General features: G+C 35.8%; 1 protein-coding gene across 1 annotated transcript in view; it reads right to left on the bottom strand.

Moving 5' to 3' along the window:
- Positions 1 to 25784, bottom strand: part of pcxb (pyruvate carboxylase b) — a 271734-nt gene that overhangs the window by 7214 nt on the left and 238736 nt on the right. Inside the window, exons 18-19 of the mRNA XM_065289014.2 lie at positions 20935 to 21114; positions 1455 to 1703 (exon numbers count right to left, since the gene is read on the bottom strand). Of these exons, the coding sequence (XP_065145086.1) occupies positions 1455 to 1703; positions 20935 to 21114 (429 nt within the window). The remainder of the gene's footprint in view (positions 1 to 1454; positions 1704 to 20934; positions 21115 to 25784) is intronic.

Raw genomic sequence — 25784 nt, 5'->3', positions numbered from 1 at the left:
ATTACAGTAAATGGTCTTTCATGTAAAAGACAAATTAGCACAGTTAATCAATACAACTTACTCTGTACTAGGGATGCTGAACAATTAATCGCGATTAATCGTTAGCAGAATAAAAGTTTTTGTTTACATCACATATGTGTGTAAACTGTGTATAATAAATATGTATGTATATATATATAAATATGAACACATTCATGTATAATTTTAAGAAAAAGAAAAAAATTATATATTAAGTATTTATATTTATATATAATATCAATTATACATAAATATACAAATGTATATACACATGTAAACATTTCTAAAACATATACATGCATGTGTGTACATTTATTTATACAAGGTTATTATACACAGTTCACACACATATATGATGTAAACAAAAACTTTTATTCTGCTAACGATTAATCGCGATTAACCGTTAAGCATCCCTACTCTGTACTATATATTAATTTATTGTGTTATATTTGAGTGAACCCCTTTCTATTTAGACTATCATAAAGTATGTGTTAATAATAACACATTGTTTGTTTTATGTTTTTTTTTATAACAAATTATGTGTCATTTTGTGTTAAATAAATAAAAGGGACAACACAAGTTATGTTAAAAGTAATAAAAAGTGTTGTTTCAATAATAACTCATAGATTTGTCTAGTTAGGGACAACACATTTAGTGTGTCGTACCTAAAATAACACGGCTAGTTTTTAACATAACCATTTTTAGGGTGTACCGATTTTTATAATTCAAGTTAAAATAAAAAGAAATGAACCTAAATACATAATAGAAATATCTGATAATGTTATAGACTCATTTATATAAACTGCTTCAGTTGATAGTTGGACATTATTTGTGGGTTGTTTTACATTTGAATGTATTAGTAATGCTTAATTGTTATAATTGTTATTTTGACTATACAACATTTGTTGTCAATTAAATGAGCATAAAACACTCCTTGTATTATTAACTTATTTGCCTTATAGTTTACTTCTAGAGAAAACAGAGTGATATGACATAGTGAAAAATGGCTTAAAATAATCTAAGCGCTAGTGTGCCCCCTAAAAGCATATATGCCCCCCCCCAAGATACTATAGTCTAGAACTGCCACTGAATATAGTTGGCATAAATTTGTGTGGGGAAAAATGAGATCCAGTGAAAAATATAAAGTATAGACATCATTAAAGTGACATGGGTACAGTATGTTAACCCATATTTGAAAAGTGACTTCTGCATTCAACCCATACCAGTGAGAAGTGAACATACACACAGTACAAGTCATGATTGCCCGGAGAGCAATTCCGGGAAGATGCCTTGCTCGAGAGCACCTAAGTCACAACCTGCCAGCAAAAAGACTTGAACTGATGACCTTCAGGTTTCAAGCTTGACTCTCTAACCACGAAGTCATGACTGCCCCATTAAAGTAATCAATATCATTTCAGTAATAAGTTAATTCTCACCTGAAACTCCTCAGCAATTTTGGGTCCGTCTAGAAACAGGCGAGTGTTGAGGCAGTCCACTGGACCGAAGTTAGACGTGAACTCTTTAAACTCTTGGAAGACTTTAGGGTACATGGCTGCTGACATCACATCTTCAGGGGTGATGTCTTGACCGTGTGCAGTTCGCAGGTCTGACTCAAGAGCCTTGAAGTCCATGGGTGGAAGTGAAGCCCCAGGTCGACCTTCAATCCGAGGTAATGACTTGAGCACCTTTGAGAAACATAAAATTATAATTTAAAACACAATGTGGTACAAACTTAATACTTAAATACTTCTCTTTCATTAAAATACTAAACAATACCCAAGACCTTGACACTGACGCAATGCTCTACCAATTGAGTTACAGGAACACTGTTGTGCCGGACTATTATTTAGTCGCGCATTCAGGAACAGGAGCTTGTGTCATGACGTGCACTCCACAGGCTCATTGTTTATTTGATTTATTAACAGAAAACTCTTAAATAGAAACTTAGGGTGTTTTCACACATAGTTCATTTTAAAATAACCAAACCCAGTTCACTTAAAGTGAACCAGAAAAGGAACTAGCCGAATGTGACCTCAGTCATTTTGGTGTTCACAATATAGTGGACTCAAAAGAGGACCCAGTTCTTTTTTTGGTCCTCTTCAAAACTGAAGTGATCTCATTTTGATACAATGTCCAAACGACACCCGAAGCAGACCGGGACCTCATTGATTTCACATCTCAAAAATAAACCGAACCACAAAAGAACCCAAAAGCGAACTGTACCTAGACCACCTCCAGACATGGTCTGAGTTCGGTTTACTTTTGGGTCCTTTTAGGGGGTTTGAGATATTGGTTTGTTCACATACAGTATACACCCTGAACTGCCCCAAGAGCGTTTGGAGGGCTCGAATGAACTAGGTGTGAAAATACTCATAACCAATTTAATAGTTTTAAAAGGTGTAAATTCAAGCGTTAAATAAACATCATAAAGTTATCAAAAAAGCATGTAATGCTACCTGCCCCAATTCCAAACTTTTTCCCATATTGTCTCCGCCCCACCCTATGTGCAGTAACAGAAATTTAGTGACATAGATGCAGTGACGTAGATGCACATAATAATAATAATAATAATAATAATAATAATAATAATAATAAGGTTAATAAACAAATATAAACATAACATAAATATGATATTCACAAAAAAGGGTCGCAAATAAATGGTTACAACGACTGTTATGATCTACTTGTTCAGATATATTGTCAATATTAGGATATAATCTTAACGTTACGTAATCTTAACATTGTGTATATAACTATGAAAAAGAATTCATAAAAATAAAAATAGGAAATATTGAAACGACCCAGCAAAAAGTGTACAGTGTACAGCTTTTCATATTAATTTCATTTAGCTTTTGACTTTGGATAAGTTGTCATCACCAACTGCTATATTATCTAGAAATGTAGGTTTAGGTATAAATTTAGGTATAGGTAAGCTTTCTGATGAAGACCAACATAAATAAAATCAATATGAAAAAAACTTTAAAAACTGTAAAAATAACATGGTAACCCAAATTAAATTAAATTAAATTAAATTAAATTAAATTAAATTAAATTAAATTAAATTAAATTAAATTAAATTAAATTAAATTAAATTAAATTAAATTAAATTAAATTAAATTTTATTTTATTTTATTTTATTTTATTTTATTTTATTTTTTTATTTTTTTTTATTAATTTATTTTAATTTTTCAATGTATTTTATTTTATTTATTATTTCACTCAAAAAAAATATTTTTGCACCTTGTTTAATTTACTTAAATGAAACAAGTTAATACAACACAATTTTTTATTTTTTTGTCTCAACCTATTTTTATAATGTTCAATCTGCTTAAATTTAAAAAAATTACATGAACCCAATAATTTTATATTGGGACCACATTAATGATTTTTGTTGCTATTACTTACTGGGCCGTGAATCTGTATTTCCCAGCATGCTTTGCATGCAACTGCCTTTGGAGAGTATTTTTTTAAATTAAGTGTTATTTTATGCATTTTTAGGTAAAGAGAAAGACTTTTTAGTGTTTAATGTTGGTTTATCTTATTGATTTAGAAGATTTTGTGTTATATTTTTACGAATTGTTTGGTTACCATCGTACAGAAGAGTGGCGCTTGTGGTTAAGTTGTGGATGTGACATACATACTTATTTTAAAAAGCACTAACTGTGTTAATGACTGTTTGAAGATCAGTCTCTTTTCACATGTTCATCCAATGTGTCATTAGCATGCTAACGTGTGCTTATGCTAATTAGTATTATATAGAAACTGACAATTGGTTTAACTAGACTTTTTTGCTTGAATGAACTTGTTTTGTTTTTGTTGAACAGACCAGAAATAATTACGTGGAAAAGTTTTCCTTAACTGAATTTAGTTTATTGAACAAGATATTTTTATGACCAATATAAATATATTTATTAAGTTGGTGCAACAAAAGATTATTTGTTTAAATTAACTTATTGTATTCTTGTTGTACAAGCCTAATCTAATTTCGTGGAAAAGTTTTCCTTAATTCAATTATGTTGATTGAACAAACAATTTTTTTGAGTGTACTTTTCTGTATAACTATGCTTGCCTGGTATTTTCTTGATCTGAATTATAATAATTCATATTATTTATAAAGGACTTTACATTTTTAAGAAAATCCTCAAAGTGCTACAAAAGACTCATAAGGCAAAATAAGGCTATTTGATTTCTTTCTGACCTAAGATGAACCCAATAAAAGAAAAAAAAGAAATGTCCAAAAGGACCCTCAATATAAATTTTCCAAAAAACAGTAGTAAAAACAATTGGAATGGAAACGTAAGCCTTAAACACGAATTCCCAAAACCCCAGAAGGGAAAACGAATGCCGTTCAAACAGGGCTTTATTAAAACTGATGAAGAACAGAGGACGAGTCTCATTTGAAAAGGCCTCGCCATAACCTCCAAACTTGGTTTCAGAGTCTGACAGCTCATGAATAAAAAATCTGAAGAATGATCAGAGTAACTCATGAGATCACAGGTCACATCTCTTAGTTCCACTAAGGGATTTCCTCAACAGATTCCTAATGAAACACTTCACGGAGTTTAAACGCCTCGGCAAATTAATCAACAATAACACCATCCAACATCTCCACTGTCTTTGTCCTCTAGCTACTGTCAGACTTCGCCAGCCGAAACATCCTAAATAGATCATTAGTGCCGTAAGAGTTGCTGTTAAGGAACAAAAGCACAAACACGTTGACAAATAGGTCAATTGCAAAAGATAGACGGCACCATCAATATGCCATTACAATTACTCAATTCATTATAGACAGGAACTTGCCGTTTTTTTTGTGTGTGTGTGTTGGCAAGGCAACAACAGTGGAGCGACACTATTTTTCACCTCACAGCAGTGAGAATGAATTGAAAAATGGTCCTTGGACTTGCGCTGAGAAACAGCCTGGCGGCTAGTGAGGGGCAAACAGAACAGACTGCGCGAAAAAGGGTAAGAGACCAAAAAATATCAGCTCATAAAAGCTCGGTTTTGTTATTCATATGAAATTCTGAGCTGAAGTGGCTGCCTGCAGTCCTAACCCACCTACCTTTTGAATAAATTGCCACTTAATAGCAGCTTGAGTCATAATTTCAGGCCATATGGGCTCCTCTTTTGTTTAATGTGTCCTATAGGTTTATTTTCACAATTCTGTGACTCAGTTACCCCATCTTAGCATTTGTATGCAAGCTTATTCGGCTAGCTGTGGGGTACAGAAGCTCAAACAAGTACTTCTTTCTTTTAATTCCTCTTTATTTCTCATCGCTCCATCCCTTGAGACTCTGCAGGGACATTTTTTCAGTCTTCCCCTTTATGCCTTCAATGCTGTGAAGTTGATGATTCACATATAGCATTTCAATATCAGCAAAACTAGAGGTTGTTTGCATTAACGCATGCTGATGGAGAAACAGCATAGCAACAGGAAAACGCTTCAGTGGCGGACATCGCAAAATCATCCTTAAAGGCCAAACAGCTGCATATATGATCATCATTTACATAAAGCCTTTTATCCTAAGATTTGCTAATCCCTGTACGGGCTGTGTAAATCAAGATCTTTCACGGCTATCACATTAAAGACTGCGAAAGGTCAAGCAAATCTCATTTCTGAGTCCAACATCACGCTCTGCACATTGTGCCAGTGTGAAAATATAAAGTACACAAGCTTTGAAAAGATGGAAGTGAATCGGTGTAAAGGAGCGAGAAAAACTACAAAGCTACAGCCTGAGGTAAGATAAGGAAATTCTTGAATGGCATTTATTTTATAATAAGTTAAACATCAGTCATTTGCATAAAGTAAAACAAGAGCATTTGTGGTCTTAGAAATAAAACTGAGCAAGAGCTTTCAAAGACTTTTTTTTGAGAGACATCTCTGCTTTAATGTTTCAGAAACAGACGGTGGATAATCAATTCGGGAGGTTTGTAGCGAAACTGCAGAAAAGTTGCGAAATCCGACATGTTATATAATTCGATAACTCGGAAAATAGCTGCTATATCAGACATCTGAGGTTGGAGTTGCTTGGAGAGCTTTTGTTTTCCTCACAATTGTTCGGTGGTGTTGGGTATGAGGGAATATTTGACACTGTTGACACAGACTGGAAGGAGATGAGATTTGCTCTGTGTTTCGGAGTCATCTGTCCCCATCCAACTGTGTGTATTTAGGCTGTTTGTCATTCTGTACCGTTATAGCCTGGCTGAAAATATCGCTCGGGGGTGAGCGCATGTGTTAAACTAACCTCGAAGAAAGATCAATAAAAGCTGGAATAAAAAAGGTTCAGTGCAATATTACAGGGTAGATTTTTGTATCCGTCCCCATTCATCACTACACATACACTGCCGTTCAAATCACTTAGTCAATCTTTAGTAATATTTTTTCCACATAAAAGTAAACTCATCAAAACTGAAATAATGAGGCGTATACACCAAATGTGAATTCAACATTTTGCGTCAGTAGGTGTCACATTCATGTCTTGTGTTTCCCCAGTCCTAGTATTGTATTTGGAGTATTGTTGTTCATGTTTGTAGTCTTTGATTTTCTTCCCAGGTGTGTCTTGTTATCCTGTTCTACCATAGCTGTGTCCCAATTCAAGGGCTGCGACCTTCTAAGGATGTGACCTTAAAAGGCGAGCACTCTGTCTTTCAAGGTGGCAGCCTCTAAAGTCCACAAAGAGAACTGAAATGAGACGGTCTGACCTTCGGAGGACCCATAATTTGCGTCACCTTGTGCACGCGCCCACCACGCCTGTCAGCAGGACACAGCAGAGACGTTTCTGACTTATTAAAATAAATATGGAATCAGAAAAATATTAGGGCTGTCAATAGAATAAAATATTAAATCTAGATTAATCGCATGATTTCATGAGTTAACTCGCGATTAATCGCACATTAATCTCACATTTTTATCTGTTCTAAATGTACCTAAATTTAACACTTTTCAAGTTTTTAATGCTCTTTTCAACATGGATTTGGACAAATATATATGCTATATGCAAATGTATGTTTACAACAGCCTGTTTACATTTTCAACAGAACCATCAGCCATAGTTTTATATATGATTTTCCCTTTAGAAGACTTTGTTTTTTCTCCATATCTGTTTGCTGCTGCATCATTTGTGACCAGTGCTGGCAAATTGAGTTGGGATGAGCAAATTTTCAAAAAATTGTTATTTATATTTTAACATTCTCTATTAAAAAAAACTTCAAAACAATGCATGATTTGTTGGAATCTGACAAAACATGACAGAACTACACCTGTTTACGCAAAGCAAAAACAATATCAATATATGTTTTTCTTTATTGTTTAATTTTAACATTGAGACAGACCTCTTTAAGATAATGTAGGCTAATGCAAGGGTTTAATATAATGTTACCCCATGGATACTTTTCCCTAACGGTTAACCAAACATTCACTTCAGATATAACAGATTATAGGTCATACCTGCGTGAATTCTTGTCAAAACAGATATTTTTTAAACAATAATTCTGTGTAGATGTCTAAATATATCGGGGTCACGCACTCGCACGTTTGTGTGCATGTGCTTCAGACGTCAGCGTCAGGAAGATCGCTTTTGAGTCTTGTCACTCTTAATAACTCATTTAACATCAATCAGGTCCCGAACTTTATCTCTCTTAATAATTATTTTAACATCAAGCAAGTCCTGCAGTCTATTTTCTATAATTTCTGCATGCTTTAAAAACGAAACCAAAATACGAGCAAAGACGCATCTTTCTTTGCTTTAGATTATGGATTTGGGACGGTACACCTCTCAGGAAACATACAGATAAAGATCATTTGTTTTGTTTAATGACCATTTAGAGCATTGGATTCGCTAGACGAGAGCTTAATGTTCTTATTTTTATGAAAACCTCTGACTCATCTACAGCGCGGGTCACTTGCTGCATCTCAATTCATTCAGCTGTGGGCTAGACCAAGGGTCAAACAGAAATTGCGTGTTGCGTTAATCACGCGTTACTTAAATTAGTGGCGTTAAAATGAATTTGCGTTAACACATTATTAACATGTTAATTTTGACAGCCCTAAAAAAATATTAATTTATTTTAGAAAATATGACATGTAGATTAAATTATTCAAGAGTATATCAAATTTATCAACCTTAGAAATATATGCAACATAAACAGAATAATATTAACACAAAACATAACTTATAATACAAAAAAAATGACAAGAAAAATGTTTTCTGCTAAATACACACTTTTATTTAATAAAGGTTTTAATTGTTTATTTTAGAATATCCAGCTGTTATATGCAGCCATTGCAGGAACACAATGAATCTCCATTCGTTCTATCCTTAACGGTGCGGAGAAATAAGGACGCATTTTGAGCCTTCATTCTAAGCCTCCTTTGAATTGGGACGGCCTTACTAGCCTCAAGTCGCGCTGCTGTGACGCAATCTGTCTTAGAATACGTCCTTAGAAAATTGCAGCCTTTCGAATTGAGACCTAGCTAGTGTGTATATATAGTCCTAGTGCTACAGTTGTCCTTGGTCTTTCTGTAACGTTGGGATGAAGGCAGGCAGAGGATCCATACGCAAGCAAACTTTAATAAATAAACTCAAAACAAGGACTGGGGAAGCACAAGACAGTAGATTACATACGAAGTCAATGCAAGTACGCAAACAGATGCAAATTCGGAGATGCGAATGACACGAATTGGGTGGCACGATTGCTGCGAACACGTGCATTTCACCTCAAACCCGCAAGTTGAAAAAATTCAACTCGAGTGAAAAATTCAACTGACCCAACGTTGAATCCAGCGAGTAATATTGAGCAAGGAACATGATGCGAATATCTGTATGCCCCAAACACAAATGTAACCATAGCTCAGTGGTAAAGCATTGTGTTGGCTGCACAAAGGTTGTGGGTTTGATCCCCAGGGAACACACATTATGTGCTAATAGCCACACTTGTGCACAGTCCAACACTGAGGTATTGAAAAGAGGAAGTGTAATTAGATTTTTTTTGGTGCTATATGGTACAATTAAAATGAATGGTGGTTATTTTGAAATTTTACAGTAGGCACAGTTTATTTAAAAATTGATTATAATTGATTTTTTTCATTATATAATTGTACTCTATTTTTTTTTACAAAACTTGCTGTTTTGTCTCCAGTGTCCGTTTACACAAATCGTCTTCTATCCAATATAAATGTACCATCCTGTAGGGCGTTGTCAGATCAAAATCTATCTGATTAAAAGTGGACCAATTCCACGTCAACCCCATCTTGCCATCAGTAAAAGATAACAGGACCAGTAATTGTTAATTAAATCCTAAATGACATTAATTTACTTAAAGAGCACCTGTAATTTAAATTAAACCTAAAATGATTGAGTTCTTTGTAAAAGTATAACTTACTTCACGTCAATTAACAAGCAATCTAAATGTATCAGTCTGTGACTCTGTGGTTTCTATGCACATTCATCCCTAGACATTCCCAATGAAACCTGCATTTAATTACGCACCAAAAAATCCACCAGGAGTTTCTCTCCTCACAATCTTTTTCATGCGCTCTCATGCACTTTACCTAACAAAGACACTAATTTCTCTGGCCTAAATCAAATTTGTCAGGCGTGATGGTCCATTGCTGTCCTCACAGGAAAGAAGACTACAATGTATTGGACTGTAATGGGAACCAGTGCGACCATAAAACAGCGTGAAGCTTTTTGCTCGGTGACCTGAACAGATCTTCCTGTGGTTCTGGTGTGTAATTGAGCTGTTTCAACTGTGAAGATGTTTGCACAGTAAGCTTCAGATCATATATAGCAATGTGAATATACTGTATATGCAGGTGTGTGTATCACCCTATCCTTTCAGCCCACTGTGGTAAACCGGTAATACCTAGAACAGTGTTACAGAAGTTACTTATAGTTCAAGCTTATCATTTAAAGGGGACATTTCACAAGACTTTTTTAATATGTAAAATAAAACTTTGGTATCCCCGGAGTACATACTGTATGTGAAGTATGTTTACCTCAGAATCCCATATAGATAATATATTATAGCATGTTAAAATTGCCACTTTGTAGGCGTGTCCTTTTAAATGCAAATGAGCTGATCTCTGCACTTAGTAGTGCTGTGGTTGGATAGCAGATTAAGGGGCAGTGTTATCCCCTTCTGACATCACAAGGGGAGCCAAATTTCAATTACTTATTTTTTCACATGCTTGCAGAGAATGGTTTACCAAAACTAAGATACTGGGTTGATCTTTTTCACATTTTCTAGGTTGATAGAAGCACTGGGGACCCAAATATAGCACTTAAACATGAAAAAGTCAGATTTTCATGACACGTCCCCTTTAAAGTAGCTCAAGTGAAGCTACAGTAGACTTTTGGAAAAGTAGCTACACTACAAACTAATAAAAAGAAGCAGCAACCCCTAAAAATCCTATGGGTGCCACAATAAACAGCATTTAATCGGTGTACACTTTATTCAAATCAATAAAAATATAAACAAAACCTCAGATACGAAACCCTCTCAGTACATCTGTTTACTTGTAAATTATAATTTTTTAGGTTTATGTTTATGTTCAGTAATTTCACTTTAATAGCAAATGAAAAATTGAAATGAAATTGGTATAATCATTGGTATTAAACTGATTTGACCGCCTTCTGCTGCAAAACCCTTTTGCTGCAAAAAAGTACATGCATCTTGTAAAAACATATCTAGTAACTCTTCACTGTACTTTCTGAATAAAAGTGAAAGGCTCAAAAATGTGGTCAATATCCTAATATATTCTAAAACCTGGTAAATAATTATGTGCACCATGACGTACATGCACTGGTGTTCCATAGGTTTTTAGTGCACATAGAGAACAGAAAATTGTTTACCCGTTTAGTGGATTCTGCCAACAAAGCAGTATTTCTAAATGGTCTGAGGCTGGGATTAAGCGGTTTGAATCAAAAGTATTTAAGAAACGTATAATACTGTACATCCCAAAGGGAATTCTATCATTATCTAATTTTTGACAGAGATTGGGTTTAGCGGCTTTTGCATATGTGCTCCTCATATTAATATTCATAATTTATGAAAACCTTAAACAAAACACCAACAGCAGCATTCAAGCATTATTCTACACAATTATTGTAACAAAATGTTATTTTGTCTATTGAAAAAAAAAATCATTTTAAAAATGCAGCAGAGGCATTTGTGAATAATGTTTCTGAAATGGACCATTCAACAGGAGCACATGACTCAGACTTTCCAATTATTTATAAAATGTTAGACATTTTTGATAAGCACATTTAATTATAAACTAATGTAAGCTGTTTATAGATATGCTATGGACTGTAGCATTTTAACAGCAAGCACAAAACAAGCACAGTACTTGAAAAAAAAACAGTGATGAGCGGGTCATCTCATAACCTGGGTAACCCGTGGTTCAGGTTGAGGCAGGTAAAGAAATTATTACTTTTTTTGCGGGGGCGGGTTGGGGTGAGTCATTAACTCTTTCACCGCCATTGACGAGATATCTCGTCAATTAAGAGAAAACGCTTCCCCGCCAATAACGAGATTTTCCGTCTTTCCCCGCCCTTCCGCAACTTTTTAAACCCGGAAGTATTGCCCTATGGCAAGCGGCTGCATGTCCGTGTCTGTTTTAAAGATCGCTCTGAATGGGATCTCTATGAAAAGTCCGTCACAAAAATGGAATTATCTCAGCTTTTTGCTCAATGTGGTGTTTTTGCAAAACCTACCCTTATTCAAAAGCTGATTACAAAAGAACCACTGAAGGTAGGATGAAACGGGTTTTTTTTTGTTTGAAAGCAGAGGGTCTGTTCTTTCATTTGGTATGTTGTATGTTTATATATTTAAAGAAGAACATTTTCTGGAAGGCATTAAACTTTGGTGAAAATCATGAAAAACGCTGGCACTGGCTGGCAACTTTAAAAAAAAAACGCTGGTGGTGAAAGAGTTAAAAACAAAATAAAAACATGTATGTTGCGTGCAAATTCCCTATAGCCTATTATAGCCTATTACTGGTTTCAAGGTATACCAAGGTTTAAGCAGTCAAGGTTTCAAAACCACTAAAATGTTCTGTGGTATGATCTATGTTTATACAAAATTCATTAAATCATGTAATTAATTTGATGTTTACATTTAATATACATTACGAAATATTATATAAATTTTAAAGCTTATTATAATTTAAAGGCTTTATTTTACCTGGCATTTGAAAATAACACATTTTAGTGTTGCAATGGCAATACCGCAACACCTTGAAACCGTGGTATTTTGCTAAAGGTTATCATACCACCAGAATCTTATACCGGCCCATGCCTATAGCCTATATTAATTATGTATGGAATAATTGACTCCGTGCCGTTGACTTATTTGAAAATAATGCACACCTACTGTAAGCCGTTAATGTGACACGACGTGAAGAAGAGTGCCTTTACATTGCGGGTGTGCATTATTTTCAAATAATTCAACGGCCCGGAGTCAATTAATCCTCTTATACCACGGTTAACACAAACATTGCTAGGGTTCCTATTTTTAAGACATTTGACAGGTCAGGTGTGCGGTTTACAGAAAAATAATCAACAACCATGGAACATTTCTCAGCCAATCAGAATAAACCATCAACAGCACCCGTTGTATAATTGGAAATATATGAAGAGTTTGGTTTCAAAACGAGATAACTCAGAAATCTTGTTTTTTGGTTGTGCATTCCAATAAATTAAACTGCAGTGGATTTGTTTTGATTTAAGCCTTCATAACTTAAAAACTACAGCTAAGTAGCACAATTAAACAGAATAAAAACATGATAACATATTAATAAACATGTTTTGACAAAAAAAAAAGAGTTATCTCGTTTTGAAACCAAACTCTTCATATATTTTCTTAGGTTCTTTGATAAGGTTACAATACGTAGGTCTACATAGCAATGTAACTTGCGTGATATCCTCAAACCTTTGTCCTCATGCCACGAAAGTGTCAAGCAGCTCTCGCCGCCTGCCACAACAACAAAACGAACGTTTGAAGGTCAAGTTGCTAAATCTAATGTATGGGACCGGTTTCCAAGCACTTTAGGCTGAAATAAAGCCTGTTTTCATTTATATCACAATACCTAGTATGTCTTTTTAATGGTCGCGGGTGTAAAAAATAGATAAAATGGTGTTGGGCGGGCCAAATCATTTACATAAAAGCGGGTCTGCAGGTTGGAAAAACCCGACCCGTGCATCAATAAAGCAGAGCTTCGCTCTCTAACACTGCGGTAGAAACGGTAACAGTTGTGTAAAGGACTTAAGGACTTGTAAAGAGTATAGCCTGTGACAGTAATGCTCCCATTTGCACACCACCTCTAAACTCTTGTCTCACTCCATCCATTTGTTGGTGGAGAGAAACCTTGCAGAACAGGGTAGTGATAATTAAGTAAACTATTTTAATTTCATTTACATTTTGTATGCATTTGGCAGACGTTTTCATCTTAAGCGACTAACAGTGCATTCAAGCTATACATTTTATCTATATGTGTGTTCCCTGAAAATTGAACTTAGACTTTGTTCTGCTAACATAATGCTTTACCAACTGAGCTACAGGAACAGCTTACAGTGCAGTTTTTTAGTAATATTAAATAGTTAAATTAATAATGATATTTGTTATGCCACAGCTTATATTCAAGCCCTTTCTAATTCATGCAAATATTTCATTTGTATTGGTTTTACTAATGCACACAGCAGTGATGCGATGCATCGATGCTTAGATCTCATAAGTACTCTGGCCACACCCCCTCGAGATCTCCTCTGGTTAATCCGGCCCGCGACAGGAAGCAGCTGAAGAGCACTGATACAAAATACGATCGTGACTAGCGAGCTGCTCAGCCTGTACCGCTAACGCTCTCCAGACTTCTCCACGGTCCTCAAACTCAATGTGACACGTCCTCCCCGCGGTCGCGCCGGTCCCTCCGCTAAGTGCCGGAGCGCCTCTGCTCCAAAACAACCCGTTATTAACACATACAAGCTAATGCATTTTATATAATACATAAAACATGCTGATTAGTGTATGGAAAAGCTCAGCGAGGATCACCGGGAAACGATTTAGAGGCTTTTCCCTTGACGGTGGCATGACACACAAAAGAAGCCTCACCAATTCTATTAGTCACTTTGGCTGAAGTTCAAAGATGCTCCACGCTTCATTCAGTCACTCTTCATTAATTTGACAGCTTTTCGGGCCATTTTCTAAGCCAGGAATGTGTGTCTGTGTACGCGTGCGGTTAAAGGACTTTCTAAAGATAGAGAGTTTAATTGCCCTTAGGATTGAGACTGCAGCAATGTTAAATTCAAGTGTCTGTTAACCAGTGGCGGCCCGTGACTGCTCATCCGAGGGACGCAAATTCAAAATATGAACCATGTGCATCACGCGTCTTGTCAAAATAAGTATGTGCAGCACACGCGTCAAAACCATTTATGATAAAAGAGACGCTCACGTTCACAAAATACACGTAAGACACTCCCTTAACAGTAAACTCTGATTATGCATGACATTATGCGAGTATCTGCCAAAGCGAGCGTCTCTTTTCTCATAAACCCTTTAGACGTGTCTGCAGCAGGCACTTGTTTTGACAAGACACGTGACGCACACAGGTTCACTCGACGTGCTGGACACATACTTTGAAATTACAAAAACCACACACATGACAGCCTGATCTCACAAATTTCCATGGGATAGTCACAGAATTTTTTGCGCATTTTTCCGTGGCATTCTCACGGATCTCCGCGGCTCTGCTACGGACTGTCTTTTTCAGTGGCCTTCTCACGGATTGGTTACTCAACTGTTTTGTCCTATTTTCTTACCATTTTCGCTTCGGTTTAGGGTTAGATTTACATGAAATGACATCCTTACCCAAACCCAACTCTAACCCCAACGCCAGGCGACAATTGTTTAAAGTTTAGAAAATATAAAAGAAAAAATCAGATTTTTTTTATAAACCAATAGTTAAAGTGACATACTAACGCAAACACCAAATCTAACCCTAAACCGAAGCGAAAATGGTTTGAAAATAGGAAAAAGCAGTTGAGTAACCAATCCGTGAGAATGCCACGGAAAAAGACAGTCCGTAGCAGGGTCACGGAAAAATGCGGAGATCCGTGAGAATGCCACGGAAAAATTTGCAAAAAATTCCGTGTCTATCCCACAGAACTTTGTGAGATCAGGTTGCACATGACGGGCTACATACATGTTGTGAAGAACTTTGCATCGTGTGCCCTTGAAAAAAGAAGTCACCGGCCGCCACTGCTGCTAACGTCCTGAGAAACGAATGTGTATGGAGAGCAAAAGCGCAGGGAGTTTAATACCCATAGGCAGCTTCTTATCTCTATCACTGTCTAAATTAATACTTTAAATGATTAGAATGAGATGACACTGCATTTTTAAAAGGATAGTTCATTGAAAAATTATCCCATAACTTTGGATCTCACCATCCCAGGTCCTTATGATCTCCTTTCTTCAACACATTTGCCATTATATTAAATGCGACCCTATCTGTAAAATCCAGGTTAAAGTCGCATAAACTAATGATATGAGATTAAAATAAAAGAGATTTAATCACTGACATGTTCTTACAGAGTTGATATTAAAGATATCAAGGTTACATTTTTACAGTTCTTAACATTATGTAGGATGATTTTATGTAAACACAATAAATTACTTTAGCTGAGTTTTCACAAAATAATATCCTATTCCTAGCATTGTAATGCATTGAATGCTGGTCAATGTTTTGAAGCTTCAAAAGCACATACATCACACGCATCATTAAATTAATCCATATGGCTACATTAAGTCTTCTAAAGTGAAATGATACGTAAATGCTTAATATTTTTGAGCTTATTTATGGATTGACAGCTAATGATTTATTATACACATACGAATCACTGATGTTTCTATTCCTTTAAATGACGTGATGGTGACATGACATGTTTTGATCATTTCAATAAGACCGCGGCAATGTTTTCTTCCCTCTCAATCTGTCCTTGTGTGTGTATGCCTGTGGGAGTAGATTGGCCACTCTTATCAGTGTTTGCCCAGTGGTGTGTAACACAACACGTCTGGCTATCTGAGTTTATCTGGAAGAGCTGATTGGCACAGATAGAGCCACTGTTGCATAGAGAGTTACTGTGGCTCTGAGGTATCACAACACAAACCTACAATATCCTACATCATGTGACAGGGGCTCTAGTGTCTCTTTATCTCTTTCGGTTTCTTTCACCCCATTACCTATGGCCCTGCATACGACACATCTTTTGAACATACCCACCACACACATTGATTTGGGCTGTGGTGTTTAATCCAAGCCTCAGGCCATTCAGAAATATGATTAAGCCAAATTTGTTTTCCAGCAAAGTCCTCTTAGTGCATGAATCGAATTTCAATTGTCAAGTACGTTTTACCTAATCTACAAGGATACTGACAAAATGTGTATCTTTTATTCAGAAAGGACAGTGAAGAGTGACTGGAGAGAGGTGGGATTGGTAAATGACCATGGATCACATTCAAAGTTGGCTCCCTTGTGACTACTTGGACCTGAATACAACACAAATGTGGCATCCACATGCATCACAGCGCCCCACAGCTAATGTGAGGTTCATCATTTTTCATCATTTGCAATGTTTCTAGTAGATTTTGCAATAATTTACTGTGTCTGGTCCAAAGAAGTGGATGCATGCACTGCAGCAAAGGATAATCATGTGTTAACTACTGTAGCAATGAAATGACCAAAGGGACACTTGTGAAAATAAGGCATTTCAATTACTGACTAATAAAGTCACTGCCATTAAAACGAAATTACTGAACCATTATATACAGCACAGGTTATCGAGGCTGCAGCATGGAAATATATGTAAGCCAAATCTGCACAGATTTAGTGTGAATGCAATACTTGCAGGATGTACAACAGGATGTTTGTTTTTATGTGCAAAATCTGTTCATATTTGGGTCGAGACATCCAAACAAGACTACTATTAAACACCAGTCCTGTTCTATGTCTATGGACTTTTAGTTTGTATTTTTGAGTTCTCGCTTTCTGTTCTGTTTTGTAGTTCTGTTTGTAGTTCTGTTTGCTTATTGGTTCCCATGTTAATTGTAATCTGTTGGTGAATGTGTTGATTTCCGTGTACTATTCTGTTTAATCTGAATTACCTTGTTTCAATGGTTTTGATAAATGCTACAAACGTTACAACTGGTGTGCAGGTGTTGTGTCGAAATGCTTCTGGTTGGTTCATACAATTTTATTCCATATTTAGAGAACAAACTGTAAGATTGGAAGACGGCGGATGTGCTTTCCTGTCATTTTTAAATAATTAAAATGCCAGTTTAATAATACATTGTAGGTAAAATGTAAGTTATCAAAATGGCAGATACTGGTACACTGCCTCTAAAAAACTCAACATTACTGGAGCACATTGGGTTCTCACCTCAGGGTATTGTGTTAGGGAGCGTATTTGTGCCTGTATTCGTAATTAGTTAAAAGTGACAGAAAAACAGCACCCTGGGGAAATCTTGCAATATAATATTTAGAGAAGTGTCAAATGTGAGCCTTTAATAAGAAGCAATGTTACCTAAACTAACAAAGTAATACAAAGCTAAGGGTGCAAGTTAAGAAATCATAGATTTTCGAAAGTGTTGGCGTGACACTTTGTCTTAGGCTATGTTTATATTAATGCGTTTACCTTTCAAAACGCATTACTTTTACGCCTTTCATTTACACTACCCCACCGTTTTTCGACCCTCATAAACGGAGTCGTTCGTAAACGCTGAAGACCCTGTTTTAGTTTGAGAACTCCGGGGTTGCGCTGCAGTGTAAATGAACGTAGATTGAGTCTTATGTAAACGAACAGCTGATGTTTACATGACAGCGCATCATTTTCAAAGTAAAAATTATTTTTATTCAGGTAAATGGAGGTTTGCAACGGAGGTTTTGCCAAAAATAGTAAACATCTACCAACCAGCTATTATAAACGCTATATCAGATTGTTTTAACATGTATCGCGATAATGTCCGTTTTATATATATGTTTGAGTATTGTTGGGTTTGAATATTGTTGTAATGTTGTTAATGTTTTGTTTAAATTTAGTTAGCTTATTACGAAAGATAGACTGTAATTTTAAACGCCATATAGGGCGTTGTTAAGGCCAATATTAAGGGACCATTGTTATGGGTCAGACATTATTTGCGAGTTTAATTTAAGTTTTGTTTGCTACTTTAAAATGAATTTTGTTTCATATAATTTGTTTCTTATTTTAAACGACGTTTTATTGATAAGTTTTGTGAATATAAATTAATAAAAACAATAAAATCAACATCATATTAATATTTAATGTTCGTTTAGCCGATTGCGCTTTTTGCTATTTCTGTGTTGCTAGCGGAGGACGTGCACGGACCTCGCACACTTTTAAAAATTAACATCATATTAATGCCGGCCACGCTTTTTTTGGAGAACAGGTGTGAGGGAACACACACGCACTGAACAGCGACAGGTAAGGGAAGATAAGTTACCTGGTGTTTTTCTGAAGAATACAGTCAGTTCGTATGAAAATTTTCAAATGGACTATAAGATCATAAATATGAACTGCGAACAATGAACTATTATAGCAATAAGCATTTCTGTATAGGCTAAAGCTATACTTCACCTCTTATTATGTTTGATTGAAGTTTGCATTTGTTGAAATTTATTTTTCCTTTAAGTTCGCTACTGTTTATACTGTTTACTTGAATGCTTCCTTTTTAAATCATAAAGTCACTTTCTATCACATGCTGCTTTATTGTGTCACACCAGAAATATGATGTAAGTATTTATTACCTAACTACATAAAGCATGGCTTGAGTAACATGTTAACTAGCAACAAATCTTAAAACCATTTAGGAACTGTCTGGACATGATCAATAGATTTTTATGTAGTTATTATTTGAATATTTATGTTATATATTTGCTGCTTGGTGGATAAGTCATATTTTTACCATGACTCCATACAATCACTTTACATTTAAATGGTTGAATGTATAACCTTGCAGTGCTTTAAGAGGAAAATGTCATTAAAGCAGAAGTCGATTACAATAAAGATGTATGGTAATCCAGAGCAATGACATTTTAATAATATAAATCATAGACCTTTATTATATTTTTATCTGTTTCCACTTAGACACATAATTAAAGTCATTATGTTTAATTCCAATGCTTCAAATAATCTCTCTTTCTTTCCTTTGTGTTTCTGTCTACTCATGAAAAAGTGAATTTCAGCTTTTCTACTGCTCTCTGTCTGTCTGCGGGCACATGTCGAGCTGTCTCACACGGAAATGTTGCCAGTGCTGACAAACAGTGTTTGATCTTTCATTTTTGGGCTTCAGAGTGCTTCAAAAGACTTTGTCTGTCTCTGTATGTGTGTGTGTGTGCAAAAGTAAATCAAAGTAAATTTGCCTTCAATTGCACTGCAAAAGAATATCTGTCCTCAGTAATAACTGTTTAAAATAAAGCAAAATCCCTCCTGTGACCATGAATGCAGAGGTTTAGTGTGTGTTTGTTATACTGGATTGGTGCTTTGTCTCAGTGTGGATTCTTTTCCAGCATGTTTATCTGGCCGAAGAGACTCAAAACGCATATACACAAACTTTGTGATGGATGTACAAAGCTTCTCTAAACTCTCTTTCTTTCACTCTGTATCTTTCTTACTCTAGCTGGGTTTCAATCGCCCGTATTTTTATGTGCATAAGTAACGAGTGATGGAAATGCCAAATTTCAAATAAAAATCCCTTAATTCGCAAAAAAGTTTTTACACTCGCTTGAGGTGGTTTTTGACCAAGTACTGCCTGCATGTCTTCTTCTGTGCACAGCATTCAGTTTGGCAATTAAAGCTGCAATGCTAGTAAATTTACAGCTTGGCCAATCGTAACTAAATGCAGTCCTGTCTCCATTTTCTAAGCACGCTTTGTTTTATTTACTGTTGTTTACTAGGTTATCAATACCACCATTATTCGCTCGAACAACTTGATGGAAACACACCTAATTTGCATTTGTTTGTTTTTCTTTTTTCGCGAATTAAAGAAAAAGATTCACTTCACGCTTGGATGAAAACCCCACTACTGTGTGTGTGGGAAAGCATTATTCAGAAACAGCCTTTGTTACTCTTAATAAAAAGAAAAATATGTCTTTTGTGGAGTAGATAAAAGCTTTTGCTAAATGACTAAATGTAATGACAAAGTCGTAATTTTTGTGTCTGAAATGATGTTGCCATCTATATGCCTTATGGATCAAATTTGAAAAAACAAGGATTGAAATCATATTAGTTAACTTTCTTCTGTTCACTTAGTGGATGTGAGAAAGTTTTTGTCCTGCCCTCAGGTGCTACTTAAGAATTTATTAAGATATATTTTACATACTGTATATTTAAAACCATATTTTTTCAGGATATTTAATTGGTAAATTTCTACATTTACATTAATGCATTTGGCAGATGCTATTATACAAAGTGCCTTACAATGCATTTACATGAAGAGTTTTGTTGCAAATTGAGATAACTCAGTTTTTTACATTTTTGTCAAAACACGTTTATTATTATGTTATCATGATATTATTTTGTTTTATGGTGCTACTTGGCTGTATTTTTTAAGTTATGAAGGTTTAAATCAAAACAAACCAACTGCAGTTGAATTGATATTAATTGGAATGCACAACCAAAAAACGAGATTTCTGAAAAAAAAAACGGAATTATATAGTTTCTCCTGTGTCTCCAAGTCTTGTATTCCTTTTTTATAGAAATACCCTCTAAATGTTGTTACATTTTTTAAAAAGTTCAAAATGTATTGTATATCCAGGTAAAATTTAAAGCCTTTAACCTTTCACTCTTGCAAACAGAAGCGACAATGACAGAAGTGCACAGGTTTGTTTCAGCAGCAGTGTGAGCTCACCTTTGACCTGAAGGGCTCTGGAAAGCCTCCGTATGGGATTCCGATATGTCCTTGCAGAAACTCCACAACAGAGAGCGGGAAGGAGAGCTCATCTGCCCTCTGTTCCACTTCAGCCCGGGTAAGATTGTTCTGCACCATGAACTGAGCCAGATCACCCACAATTTTGGAGGAGGGAGTCACCTGAACAAATACAGTAACAGAGAAACAGAAAGAAAAAAATTTTTTAGTTATATCCAGAATAATTATTTTCCCTTTGAGAAACATTTTAAAGTTTTAAAGGAAGTAACTTTAAAAGGGACACTCCACTTTTTTGGAAAATATGCTCATTTTCCAGTTAAACATTAGATTTTTACTGTTTTGGAATCCATTCAGCCGATCTCCAGGTATGGCAGTACCACTTTAAGCATAGCTTAGCATAATCCATTGAATCTGATTAGACCAGTAGCATCGCACAAAAAAATCACAAAAGAATTTCAATATTTTTCTTTTAAACTTGACTCTTCTGTAGTTACATCGTGTACTAAGACCGACGGAAAATAAAAGTTGTGATTTTCTAAGCTGATATGGCTAGGAACTATACTCTCATTCTGGCGTAATAATCAAGGACTTTGCTGCCGTACCATGGCTGCAGTAGGCGCAATGAAATTACGCCGTGCCCAAAAACAGTCCCCAACTATTGAAAGTTACCAAGCGGACTATTTTTGGGTGTTTAAGTTTAAAGTAGGAATAATATTGAAACTCTTTGGTAATTTTTGAGCGTGACGCTAATGGTCTAATAAGATTCAATGGATTATGCTAAGCTATGCTAAAAGTGGTACCGCCAGACCCGGGGATTGGCTGAATGAATTCCAAAACGGTAAATAGCAAATGTTTAACTCAAGGGAAGCTGAAAAAATGAGCATACTTTCCAAAAAAGTGGAGTGTCCCTTTAAGGCCTCTTCCGAGAGTAGTATTAGAGTAGTATTAGATAGTACATTAAAGGAGCAAAAGGAATCATATGGGGCGTAAGAGAGGAGCAGGCATCAAAAAAGATTACAGATGACTATAACACATAATAAATCTTCCTCTAAGGCAGGGATTCCCAAAGTGTGGTACGCGAGCTGCCACCAGGGGGTGCGCGAGAGGAAAATGTAATGGCGGTCTGTTTCTTTAAGTGGGATTTTTCCATACAATAAAAAAAAAACATTTCCTTTGTAATCGCTTTTATTTTAAATAAAAACTTTTTGATAGAAACGTAGAAGACAGCTGCTGTCTTTTTCTACGCACTGCTCTTCTGTTATGCACTGCAGCCGCTATATGCGTGCCAACTCGTTTCATTCATTCCATATATATTATAAATATGCTTAACTGACTGAAATCAGGGAAACTGTCATGTGGGACGTCTTATGATAAAGTTGTTAGTCACGAAGGAGGAGAGGGACCAAGAGAGAGAGACTTTTTTATGGCAAAAATAGAAATAATGAAATGTGACGAGACATGGGCACAGGATACGCGAGCAATGTGTTTTCATGCATGGTATAGAGACCGCCAATGAATTATATAATAAAATACATAAATACTTACTGTAGAGAACTTATTAAAAGCTTTCATTTAATTTTGTTTGAAACTTGAGCTGTTATAATGAATCTGCAAACTATTATACACCTTTTGTGTGAACAGTAAAGGCTTTCGTTAATTTGTTTGATGGGTCTGCACGTGACGCACTGGTAAACATGAGGAAACCTCTCATATGTCATCTATTAGCTGACGGCAGTAAGTGTACGTTTTTTACCATAGTAAACTCGAATGGCGTCTAAATATCACAGTGGTTAAACGCATACACGGGGGCGCGCATCATCTACGCTGAGCGTAGTTTCAGATGGTGCAATAGGCGTAAATATTTTTCACAATGTTGGACGTAGCTAAGCCCGACGTAGGACTATTACACCCAACTTCTTAACGTCCGGCTAGTGCAACCGGCCCTTGGTTATTTGCGCATGATAAAACATGAGTATTTATGGTGAGAAAATAAAGCTTTTTTGGATTTTTTTTTAAATGGGGATTGGGGGTGCGCCAACCCGGTTGGGACATAGAAGGGGGTGCGCAGGAAAAAAAGTTTGGGAACCCCTGCTCTAAGGGTTTATCACGCTTTCTAAATATGTGAGTTGTGCGAATTAGGGATTCATTTAAAGGTATGTATAAATGGACGCTTTTATACAAAGTGACTTTGAGATATGCATTTTATTAGTCCACAAGCTTGACGTTGCTACACTGTCAGAAATAATAGTAAAAAAAAAGGTCCCTACTGCAGTAGTCACTGGGGCGGTACTCTTTTGAAGAGTCTTAATATGAACCATTTATGTAGACATACTGTATACGTTTGGTACCATACTAATATGAACTCTTTAGGCGCAAAGGTGTACTTTTATACAAGTTGAGCAACAGGAAAAGCGACAGATCAAAATATAGAGAGATTGATGGAAGTTAGAGAACTATACAGAAAAGGAAAACGTGGTGAGAACTGTGTGAGACAAAGACACATGAAAAAAAGAGATTAAGAAGAGGAATGAAATGTTAAATGTCGCCCCATTTTTCTTTCAAATAAATAGTTTAGCGCTTTATGACAAAATACCACATGCACTTTAAAACGGCTGTCAACTGTTAAGCGTGCAGTGTAAAGGCTCGATTTATTTCCTATCAAAAATATGTGTTATGTCATTATATGGTAATGTCCTTGTACTCAGATACGTAGGAAGGTAGTGAATGATTACCACATTCATTTACCCATGATACAAGTCCAAAACCTTACTACTTAAAAGTTTTGGAACAAAAGCTGCAATTACTCTAGAGGGTTGAGATGGGGTCAAAAAGGAGTGAGAAGGTATTGAAGTGACATTAAGGATTAAGCTTTGCAATAGAGGCCTAGACAAGGGTTACTCAAGGTTAATATCCTTGTTTAAATACAAAGCCACACAGACACATGTGCAATGACTTTGTAAGAGCGAGGATTAACCAAAAGTCCTCGAGACCCAGAGTGACTCCAGCAGTTCTGGTGTTTGTGACATTTGTTTGGAGAGGTCCAAACAAATCTAATCTGTGAATCCTTTTATGTGCTCCCATGCAAACGTTTATATGATTGGCTTGCATATTTGCCATTTGAATGATGTTAAAATGCTAAAACCTTACACGTGCATAATTGTACATGCCCACATTAGCAAAGGTTCAGTCACCTCAGACAGTGAGTATACTGTTCACAGGAAACTGCTCTCCACAATTTGAATACTTAACTGTCCGAAAAATACATTGTGATTTTACTAAATTAAGCGTGAAAGATCCTTCAAAAGGTTTTTCATCCTGCCATTTAAAGTCAGGACAGGAGCTGGGGTGAAATCATATTCTAAAGGCTTATGGGAGATGTAGTTTTGCTCATACCATTGCCTGAGATGATGGCTATGTTCACTAAAGCCTTTTAACTTGTCACCCATATTATTTTGGAGTTTGCAGAACGTACACTGCACATAGGGCTGTCACGATTATGATATTTGGCTGGATAAATTGTGCTGATTATGACGATTAATTGTCGGTTTTATTGCTTTGACATTTAATTTTCTTTTTTTTCCATGAAATCATTTTCACACATTGTTGTGATTATTTAACTTAAATATTTTGCAAGGTTTACCTGGCAGTAAATAATAATACACACATTTCAAAGTAATTATTTAATGAATATATCTTTCAAAAATTCTTCTTAAGAAATAAACACAATAAAGTGTCTGAAAAATAACTGAAAATAAAAAGGCAATCAAAATAAACTGACCATACCAGAACAGGCCTTAAATAATAGTTAATCATAATAAGGACATATTAGTTCTGGACCACATGGCTGCAGTGGCTGCTTATCAAAGTCTTGCAGTATTTCTTTAAATGCAGTTTTCTTCTGTTTTGAATGGCTTTGCAATGTATTGTGTTACACTATCAGATAAGGAGCGCCATCGGATACGTTCTCGTTTATACCAAGCGTGCCGCACAAGCCCTGAAAAGTGAAGCCAAAATGTCTCGATCGCCCCCCCCCCCCCCCGTGACTGGTCCCAGTATAGGTCATATACCCCGCCTCCCCATGTTATTCAATGGGACTTGAGACCAACTGAAAAAATTAATTACACTTCAATTATCTTTTTTCCGAAGCTGGTTTCTGTCATTTACTGTAGTTTTTATCACGCTGATGTAAATTCAAATGTTTGTTTTTAAAATAGGTTTGTGTTTAGTTAGTTATTTAATGATATAAAAACGGTGGTGTCACGTCATGATTGACAGCTGTGATATCGTGTGATATGCGCATTCGACGAGAGCGAGGTGCGCATGACTGGTCCCGAAATCGCTATTGCGCAGACTCAAGACCCAAGATGTCAGCGCCATATCGGGACCCTGGCGGCTTCACTTTTCACCAATGGAAGAGAGCGAACAGGCGTCGTCCATCTTTTTTACAGTCTATGGTTTATATAGGCGCTGTAGCTCCCCCTTGTGTTTTTTAGAGAGATATGCAATCATTGCGGTGATCTGAAATTATTGCGATGAGGTCAAAAATCATGATGACACGATTATTTCATCATTGTGACAGCCCTGACTGCACATATACATGCTTTTAAAGAATAACCATGTTTTTTGGCACATTAATAAATATAAGCAAAACAATGGTTATTTGTGGTAACCATTATACTAACTATTGTTTTTTTGGAATTAAAACCATGGTTAATTTTTATAGGGGCAAAATAACTGTTTTAATACTGAGGTGATAAATGGATGCAACTCACTGACTTAAACATGCACTTAGCAAAGTAATGTGATAACAATTATGAATTATGCATGTTACA

Source organism: Paramisgurnus dabryanus, chromosome 2 (genome assembly GCF_030506205.2).
Source record: "Paramisgurnus dabryanus chromosome 2, PD_genome_1.1, whole genome shotgun sequence".
NCBI lineage: Eukaryota > Metazoa > Chordata > Actinopteri > Cypriniformes > Cobitidae > Paramisgurnus > Paramisgurnus dabryanus.
The sequence above is the reverse complement of the archived record's forward strand: the minus strand, read 5'-3'. Positions and strand labels throughout refer to the sequence as shown.